Source organism: Corylus avellana, chromosome 2, assembly GCF_965113065.1.
Source record: "Corylus avellana chromosome 2, dhCorAvel1.hap1.2, whole genome shotgun sequence".
Taxonomy (NCBI): domain Eukaryota; kingdom Viridiplantae; phylum Streptophyta; class Magnoliopsida; order Fagales; family Betulaceae; genus Corylus; species Corylus avellana.
Genome location: NC_142491.1, coordinates 44954716 through 44965083, shown reverse-complemented (window position 1 = coordinate 44965083; position 10368 = coordinate 44954716). Strand labels below are relative to the sequence as shown.

Sequence of the window (10368 nt, the reverse complement as noted above, 5' to 3'; positions counted from 1 at the left end):
ACTGAGGACAGCATCTCTGGGACCCTTGATTGCTTTATATTTAACTTCTACATCAAGAACTTGACCTCCAAGTCTATAGTTATAATGAATATAGCCTTGTAGAATTCTTGAAAATATATACATTAATGGTTGCAATGACAAATTAATATCACGAATCTAGAAGGTTTAATAAATTAATAATCTTTGTAGTATAATTATTTTTGCACCAATATATAAATAATCTAAAGTATAATTATATTAATAAATTAATAATCTTTGTAGTATAATTATATTAATAATCTAAAGTATTAATATAAATGTTACTGATTTTAATTTATTATTAAAATTCAGAAAGATTGTGAACTTGACTTGATGGTTGTCGCCAAGTCCGCGGACAGAATAATCAACGGTGAATAGTGTGGGGCCAAGTGTCATAAAACTTAGGCGGGAAGGATTGGAAAAGGACCAGTGCTGGCTACAGTGATTCTAGAATCCTCCATCATCTAACTTGGAATATTGGTTAGTTAATACTTTGGCACTCAAAAGAAAGAAAAGGTAAACGTGTAGCTCTGGATCATTGGCTCCATCCTTTCCACTTTGCTATGTTTCGTGGAAAATCTTAACAAATATTTTATGAAAAAATAAAACCTAAAAGCAATTAATTAGGTTATATTTGTCGACATGATTTCGACAGGAATTTTTTTGTGTTTCATTCAAAAAAAAAAAAAAAAAATCATTGTTAAAAAAGAAACAGTTGTAAGTGTTTTATGTTTTAGAATTATTATTATTTTTTAAAAAAAAAAATTCAAAAAAGCAGGCAAGGGAGACTAACTCTAGTTAACACGAAGAGAAAACGCCCTATGTTGAGGGTGATCTCCCTCCAACACTCAAGTAAAGTTTTTGAGAAAGTGTATATATGCAATTGCTATAATAATTCAATGTGTGTTGATACCTGGAGTGTGGCCTATAAATAGGCTGGCAGGTTTTACCAGATTAGAACTCCTCCTTTGATATTATCTCTGCTTCGCGATGATCCTATCCAGGTCTTGTAGTTTGATCATCTCGCTCTTTGGTATTATCCGTGTAGTTTGATTTGAATTGAGAATAGCAGTTGTATGGGAGCTCTAACATTATCCTTATGATATTGGATAATTGCGGCAAAAGTCTCTAACCCAGTGAAAGTCATCTGCTGAATGCTGAAAGTTTGGATAACCGACCATGTTTGTTTGTAAAAATAAATGATTGTCGGAAAGTGAAGGGTTTGATACTCGGAACTCTGTTCCCGGGGGTTAGTCCTTAGTCAACCAAGCTTATGTAGTATTTATTGTTGATTCTTTTGGGTCGGATCTCTGTTAACTAAGAAGCTTGCTAATTGGGACTTGGATCATGACCTTATTGATGGGCTGTAAGCCTTCACGTTATAAGGCCCAAAAGGAATACATTTATTTATAACATTTGTTAATGTTTATGCATCAAGGATCCGGCTTGCGTTCCGAAGAGGTAGCTCAATCGACTGGGATCACATTTAATGAAGTGGAAGTCACTAGTTCGAATCTCTCTCCCCCCTCTTGTGCGGACATGTCAAAAAAAAAAAAAAAAAGGATCCAGCTTGCATGCGGTACCGTTTTCCACTAAACGGTACCGTTTCCCATAGTTAAAAAGTTAATAATAAAAAAATATTAAAACTTAAAAATTATAAAACAAATAATAATTAAAAAGATAAAAATATTAAAAAATATCAAACCCCAATCATCTTCCACTTTGGCCATGCCTCCTACGCAGCTGCGCTTCTTGCAACCCATCCATAGCAGGAGCACGCAGAGCAGCAGTGCCACAAAGGAGGGATGGTGCCTCTCAGCCTGTTGTCCTGCAAATGGAGCACGTACAGTGGCCTAAGCCAGACAAGAGAGACCGGAATCTGGCCGAAGATTTGGTTCCCGGAGAGGTCGACGACTTTGAGGCGGTGGAGGCGGGAAAGTTACCGGGATTTGAGATTGAGAAGGCCGGAGAGGTCGGAATGGCCGGCCACCCCCTTATCCTTTTTAATGGTTTTTGTTTTTTAATACTTTTATTTTTTTAATTATTAATTATTTAATATTTAATAAATTTTATATTAATTCTTAAAAAAAAATATTTTTTTTTAATTATCCAAAACGACCCAAAACAAGGTCGTCGTTTTGGACTACCGCACCATGCGGTAGTTTTTCACTACCGCATGGAAGCCAGATTCATGCATCAAAGTGAAATCTCCCTTCTCCTTCTTGTGCGAACATATAAAAAAAAACTTAGAGGTAATTAATTCTCTTTATATATATTAAATAGAATTGACTATTTTGGGATATCAATCAAAACAGATTCTCTCAAAGTTACATGCTATAGTGTCGACATATGTCGTTCCATGAGAATCCTGATCAGAATGAAGACATTCCTTAGTTGTTGGATGATAATCTTCGGCTTGCACTTCCATTGCCGGAGATTCAGAAGCCAGTGCTAGCTTACACTTGGCAGGTCCAGATTTGGTAGAGTAGTACTTTCGCTTTGGAGCTTTGCTACCATTGTTAGGCCTCTTGAATAAACGACAGAGGACAAAGGTTTTCTGCATAAATAAATAAATTAAGTAATTAATCAACAAATGAAGGTGATCAGAAAAGATGGAGGCCGAGGAGATGAGATAGAAAGCCAACCTGAGCGGGGTTGGTGGTGCCATCGAGCTCCTTGAGAGTTGCGTGGTACTCGTGCATGACCCAATCGGTTATTTTGGCGTTGCGAGTAGAGCCCAGATAGAAAACCAATATCTTTTTCATTCCAATCAACCTTCCCCCGGAGCAGATTTTGAGATCCTTGCCAACCACTTTCCAGTACCCAGCATTCGTCGCCCTGTTCATCTGATTCCCGTTCCGGTGCTGTGGCGAGAAGAAGAACCATTCTTCATCCTTTGTCGGTAACCCGGAGAAGTCTATATATATATAAAAATTAAAAATAATAAAATTCATATATTTTTTGTTGAGACTCATGCTACTACTTCAGTATTTTAAAACCATTTTGTATATATATTTGGTAAGCAATTAAACAATAAAAATAAATAAAAGAAAAAAAGAAAATATTTGGTCATATAACCTGGCAAATCCCAAGGCTCCCATTTGAAGAAATCATGATCAAGCTGGGGAATAAAGTGAAGTGCTTGGTGATTAATCCCAGTGATCTTTGACCTCAAGAAGTAGCTGACCAGTTCCTGGTCCGTCGGACAGAACCTGAACCCCCGTGGCAGCTCATGATTCAAACACAATGACAACGCAGCCATCATCGAAGAGATCGAATGAGTTTCATAAGAAAATTAAGAGTGATAGTGAGCGAAGCTGATCAATATATAAAAGAGAAAAGCTAATTAACTTGTTCGATAAGTTTGCATGAGATGGGAGGCTCAAGTTTCTTCTCTACTTTTCGATAAAAGATAAAAGAAAATGCAAGAGGAGATTCTAACAACTTTTTACTTTACACTAGCACTAAGGAAAGTAAGTGGGATACTTGCTGACTATATATATATAAAGTAAATAGTTGAAATTTAATATATATATTAAATTTCAACTATTTACTTTATATCTAAAACTTGACGTCCAAGTAGAAAAATTGTTGGTTTGATAAAACTTTTCGTAAAGATAATCTTGCTATTGATTAAAATTTGTTGGGTCATGGATCAGCTGAGTTGAGCCCAATAAAACGATTTCTCGGCCCATTCTTAAAGCTCGGTCATTTTTACTATTCACCATGTTTACACCCGATTATTCTAGGCCTACTTAATCCCAGTATATAACACTCGGTTAGAAGGCTCGATAAGCCGAGCCTTCCATGAATATGGAATCTCGGGAAGCACTCTCGGAATATTATATATATTCGTGTAAATGTCTTATTTACTGTTCCCCATTATATTGTTGACACGTGGACCCTCGGTAAAGTCTACAGTGTTAGATAAACAGGTGCAATCCGATGTCTATAAAAGGGAGTCCCCTCTTACTATTTTAGTAACTTATTTTTACCCTCAAAAACTGAATATATTACATATCCTTTATCTCACTCATAATCTTCAAGATTATTTTCTTCTTAAACACTGTGACTAACTTAGGCATTGGAGCTTTCCCCGGCCGGACAACGCCGGCAGCTTTGATCCCTTTTCTTTGTTTTTCATACCCAGTTAAATCCTCGGTTATCAAGTCTTTCACAGGGCCTGTTCCACGTCATCATTCGGAAAACTGCTCAAACAAAATTGTGTACCCTTCAATAAGAATTTGACAAGGGAACATGAAATATCTTAAGAAAAAAAAAAAAAACTAAAACATCCTATCATACTGAATCTACAAGACTACAACTTTAAAAAACTCGTCATTTACCTTTTAGATTTATGATACTCTCTTTTTCTCTTCATACGATAGAAAAATCATCTACTACTCTGCTACCCAAGTTGAGATATCTAAGAATTACAGCTAGTTTTAAGCTAGATATCCAATGGGGGTAGTAATGATCAAAATCAAAACTCTAGCAATGTTGGACTTGCCAATTCTAGGCCATCACTGACTTCCGTGTGGCGTTCCACATCGTTTGGGATGGAGATATGCTTATATATATAATCATATCCTTTTGGACAACAATAACAACGCATTTTAAAGCCGTAATGGTCATAATCATATCAGATACTCTGCAGTTAAGCGCTACAAAATTATGTGAGAGTAGTATCAGAATGGATGACCTCCTAGAAAGTCTAGTTTAGAATAGTTAAAAGCAGACAATATTGTGTACCATTGGAGTGAGGCGTTATAAATAGTATGAAAGCCATTGCCCAGCCTAAAATGGGAGAGCATGCACTAGCCCTTGATGGTCGCCAGCTAGCACTCGTTGAGACGCCAAAAATTATAATGTTTCATACGCTGGTGTAAAATGTTTTGTAGGAAATCATTTTCAAAAAAATATTTTCTGCTGAAAACATTTTTCGACGGAAAACATTTTATGTCCAAACAAACGGAACCTTAATTTAAAAACCGCTCTTCCCGCAATGAATTGGTTTTACACCACTTGTTCAATTAATTTCACAGTGAATTTACACACGATGTGGTTGTGCTTAACAAGGGAAAAATAAATTGCATAAACTTTATTTGTGCTGATTTTCTTGTTGGATCAATTGTAGCTTTCTTTTTTTTTCTTTTTTTTCTTTTTTCTTTTTTTTTGTGTCTCCAAGAGGTAGTTTAATCGATTGGGACCACGTCTAATGAAGTGGAGGTCACTAGTTCGAATCCCCCTCCCCCTCTTGTGTGGACATGTCAAAAAAAAAAAAAAAAAAATTATAGCTTTTTAATTTTTTTTTTCAACCGATATAACAGCCTCTTGAAATCGACCACCACATATCTGTACATGCAATCAGTTTAATTAATATTGCTATAGTCTTAATTAATTAAATTACTTTATCAATGCTCCCTAATATTATCTTTCTCTAAGCTATACTCCTGATACGACAAATTCTCCAATATAATAACATGTATGAAGGCTGATTTGGAAACTTGAGTTCTTCATTACATATTTACACACTGGAAAATTGAAACAAACTTGAAATACAAACTTGAGTTCTTCATTACATATTTCCATACTGGAAAATTGAAACAAACTTGAAATACAAACTTGAGTTCTTCATTACATATTTACATAGTTGACAATTGAAACAAACTTGAAATACAAATTAACATACACACTTCAAATTCGTGATACATGTTTTAAGTAGGGGATTTGGGAAGCTAACTTAGGGTTACGTATTGAACCCTTAGGGTTAGCATTCAGCCCTCACCATACAATCGTCAATAGAAGATGCCGATAAATTGACCCATCACATTTGGATAAAATGTAAGGTGATCATACGCCAAAGATCCATCAACTTAACATAATCTTCAAATTTGGAAGTCTAAAAAGCTTGATAATCTTCAAGTAACAGCTAAGTACCAACTTGCGAGGTTAATATTCAACCACCGTCGCACGGCGGTCCGCATAAGATACTAATAAACTAACTAATCATACTTGGAAAAAAGTAAGGTGGGCATAGGCCAAACATCAACTTTTGTTGGCTTCACTTGGCATACTTTGGACTTTGGAGGGAGAGTTTTTGTAGAAATGACAAGTGGGATAATGGATCGATTTCCATGAAAATGGGTTTCTTGGTTTTCTAAACGTACACTTGGGAAGATTGTAATTCACTTGCTAGGATTGAGTCGATTGCGAGAAAGGTTTGGGGTTCTAGAAGATTGGTACTCTACTTGAGACCTTGAACTCGATGGAGGAGTTCATAACTCTAGAATGAGGTTTGAAGAAGATGGTAATTGAAAAGGATTGGGAGGAACGTTTGGGGTTCTTAGGCTGAAAAGGAATAACTAATTGGAATCAATGAGTATGATTGATTTCAAATAGGTTTATACCCTTGGGGTTTTTTTCCCTGCTGGGATTGTTTGGGTGTTTGCTGAGAAAAAGTTTGGGCTCTTGAGGTTTAGTAGTGACTCGTGAGAATTGGAATTGGAAATGGTTTAGAGAATTGAGATAATTGCTTTAGATCGATAAGCTGTTGAGAGAAATAATTTTTGTTTCAAACGGATGAGATTTTCAATCAGAGTCTAGCTAGATCTGATTGAAGAAGTACCTCCATCATCATAGGATCCGGGATTTAACAACCCAGATGAGCCTTTATATTGATCTCGTCAGACCACATAGAATGCTGAACGGGTGGATCAAACTTCTGCACACAAGAACAATGCAAGGTTAGTTTTTGAAACACCAGTTTATTTGTAAATAAAAGACACAAGCTGTAAACCAGAAGCTGCAGATTGACACAACAGAACGTACATGACATTGAGAGCATCCGGCCAGTACTTACCAGTGCATTGAGCATTTTTGCATTCACTGCACTGCGTGATACGTCGTCCATTACAGATTCCATGTTTTTCATGGTCTCACAGCCAAAAGCGAGTTTCTTTTGACTGCTAGGATCGTTACCAAGGGACTCATCTGGATTATTGGGCATCGGACCCCATAATTCAGAGTTATAGGTGGCTGCATCATTTGTGCCATATTGCGAAGGCACCGCATAGTTTGGTTGTTCAGCGACAAGGTCAGACAGGCAAATTGCATCCAACTCTATTTGCATCTGCGAGTGTGATGGGGAGAAGAAGGGCGAGTCCCAATCTATGTCTGCTACTGGTAGCTCTGGTGGGGCACAGCACATATTTGAGTCTCCCACCTGCAAATCAACTTTGATTTTAGAACATAAATGAAGGAGATACTTGCAAATCAACTGCACTTGGAATATAGTTCAGTCTTTCTCACCTGATTACCAGCTGTTGCTTCGGCCCCTTGAGAATTGTTTGTGGGTGCTACAGGGTTAGATGTCATTCCATCAGAGTAACATCCTGTGAGATGATTACCGGCTGCCTCTCCTAATGCTGGAGATACTGAAGCCAGCGCTGGCTCAGACTCTGCTTTTTCAAAAGAAGATTTAGCTGTAGAAGGAGATGAAAAGGTAGGTGTATTGGGGAGTGAAAGGGTGCAATCTGGTGGATCTTGCAGCATGTCAAAGAGCCTATTTAGTTCTTCCTGAGAAAAGAAACATAAATGAACAAGATTAGTATTTAATTTAATTAACAACTGATTTAAGCTGAAACTCAATTCCTTTCTCACCTCATCTGTCATATGATTCTCTGCAGAGTAAGCATCAAAATTGTTGTCACCACACTCAACATGTGCTCTAATGTCAGATGTGGTTCCATAAATTGCTGGATACTCTTCAGCTTGCACTGATGCTGGAGATACTAAAGCTTGGGTTAGGTCAGACTCTGCTTCATCAGGAGAATATTTGGCCGTGTTTGGAGATGAAACAGCAGCTGTATCGAAGAGTGAAGTTAAGAGGGTCGAAAGGTTGCTCTCCGGTTGCAGATCAACCTAATGGAAGAAACATGAATGAATAAGATTAGTGCTAAAATTAATTTACTGCAGCACTTCTAATTTCTACAAAAAAAAAAAAAAGTAACTAGTGTTTTAAGCTGAAACCCATTCCTTTCTCACCTCATCAGCTATCACTTGTGCCATTTCTACCACTGGATTCTCTGCAGGAGAATTGGTGTCACCACACTCAACACTTGCTATAGTGTCATATGTCATTACATCAGAATTTTCAGAATGAGGAGATTCGTTAGTTGTTGGATGATCTTCAGCTTGCATTTCCAATGCTGAAGATTCTGAAGCCGCCCTTCGTTTAGACTTGGCAGGTCCAGCTTCGGTAGAGTGCTTTCGCTTTCGACCATTGCCACCATTGTTAGTTCTCTTGAATAAACGACACAGAACAAAGATTTTCTGCATAAATTAAGTTAATCGACAAGGTGAGAACTTAGCATCACCATTCACCAACAGAGTAAATGCTCTTCAAAGATGACCCTTTAGATGATTTTGGCAGCAAAAGATGTTAATAATTAAACCACCATTCAGCCGAGCAATCAAGAAGAAATGTGAAGCCAATAATAAAAAAAGACGAAATAGAAACCCCACCTGATCGCCATCGGGATCGGTGCCATCAAGCTCCTTCAGGGTTGCGTGGTACTCATGCATGACCCACTCAGTTTTTTTCCCATTTGGAGTGCGCCCCTTATAGAAAACCAGTATCTTTTTTATTCCAATCTCCCTCCCTCCGCCTCTGGACCAGATTTTTTGATCCTTACCAGTCACTTTCCAGTACCCAGCTCTGGTTGCCCTGTTCAATCGATTCCCATTCGAGTGCTTCCGGTCCTGTGGCGAGAAGACGCACCACTCTAGATCATTTGTCTGTATGCCGGATAAATCTACACTTAAACAAGCAAGACTGAGCACAACAAAAATTTGACAGCCCAAGTGAGAAATTACATCATGAGTACATTACATAATTTACATAATAATGAGGAAATCAATTAAAGCCCAGAAAAATTCATGGTCTGAAATAAGAAAATCAAATCGTCATAGACTCATATTAAGCAGAAGGAGGTGATCACCTGGCAAATCCCAGGGCTCCGATTTGAAGAAATGAAGTTCGGGAATAAAGTCAAAGTTCTCATCATTCCCAGTGATCTTTGGCCTCAAGTAGTAGTTGATGAGTTCCTCGTCCGTCGGACTGAACCGGAACCCCCGTGGCAGATTCGAACACAACGCGGCCATCAAACTCAGAGAATGAATTTCGTCAGAAAGAGAGCAGTGGAAGACTGAGAGTGACCAAACCTTATATGTATATATATAGAAGATAAAAGGTAGGTCCTACTAACTTCTCGGAGAAGTTTGCATGTGAGGCTCACGATTCTTTTTTCTTTTTTCTTTTTTTCCTTTTTTTATTCCTTATAATTTAGAGGGAATAAGGAAAGATTTCATCAATCAATAAATAAAGAAAGAGAAGGGCAAACCAACAAAAGCCCTAACACAACCAAAAAATATTATTATTATTATTATTATTTTATTTTTTTTTGTAACAATGACTTCATATACACTATTAAATATGAGTAATGTTTTTTCAAAAAAAAAAAAAAAATTATAAGTAATGGTAGGGACAACTTTTTTATCCTCCTAAAGTTGATGTGACTTTTAAAATCACCATTGAATTAAAATTTAAGTATAATTTACCTAAATTTAATTGTGATTTTAAAAGTCACATCAGGTTTAGGACGATAAAAAGAAGATAAAAATATAGTCTCTAACATTACTCATTAAATATACCAAATTTAAATACTAATTATAAATTTAATTTGAAATTTTGACATGACATGTCCGCACAAGCGGGAGGAGGGAATTCGACCTAGTGACATCCGCTTCATTAAGCGTGGTCCTAGTTGATTGAACTACCTCTTGGCCCCTTGGGGACAATTTAATTTAAAATTGAACATCAACTTTAAAACGATAAAAAGATGGTCGCTAACATTACTCATTAAATATACCAAATTTAAATACTAATTATAAATTTAATTTGGAATTGAAAGATTAGTGCAATCCAAAACAAAAATTGAAGTCTAATTAATTATCTCATGCCAATGCGGCAAGTATTGTGACGTCATTTGCCAAAACGCGTGGAATTAGGAAGAATCTTGGTAAACAGGAGATTTTTTTTTTTTTTTTTTTTTTTTGGTAAAGAGGAGAATCATTTTCACTATGCAATGGCATAGGAGTGAAGGACAGCAAACCACATCCAATTAAACTTCATCTAAAACTACTCACAAAAATTTTTTAAAAAAAAACTTGACATTCAAGTCCAAGTTTTTGATAGAGTAAAGTTACACCACGATCGATTACTTTCAAAGATAAAAATAAATATTTCTTTTTACACTACTTGCGCTAGAATGAAATGAAAAAGAGACT

General features: G+C 36.6%; 2 protein-coding genes across 2 annotated transcripts; both read right to left on the bottom strand.

Moving 5' to 3' along the window:
• Positions 1-2266: 2266 nt before the first annotated feature.
• LOC132181056 (protein NTM1-like 9) lies at positions 2267-3424 on the bottom strand. The gene is made up of 3 exons (XM_059594104.2): positions 3097-3424; positions 2664-2935; positions 2267-2575 (listed from the first exon to the last, which is right to left on the bottom strand). Exons 1-3 carry the CDS (start codon positions 3281-3283, stop codon positions 2321-2323), a joined length of 714 nt encoding a protein of 237 aa, XP_059450087.2. The 5' UTR covers positions 3284-3424; the 3' UTR covers positions 2267-2320.
• Positions 3425-5513: 2089 nt separating this feature from the next.
• LOC132181064 (uncharacterized) lies at positions 5514-9199 on the bottom strand. The gene is made up of 7 exons (XM_059594117.2): positions 9021-9199; positions 8545-8834; positions 8065-8352; positions 7681-7941; positions 7330-7596; positions 6881-7243; positions 5514-6742 (listed from the first exon to the last, which is right to left on the bottom strand). Exons 1-7 carry the CDS (start codon positions 9181-9183, stop codon positions 6671-6673), a joined length of 1704 nt encoding a protein of 567 aa, XP_059450100.2. The 5' UTR covers positions 9184-9199; the 3' UTR covers positions 5514-6670.
• Between the last annotated feature and the right edge of the window lie 1169 nt (positions 9200-10368).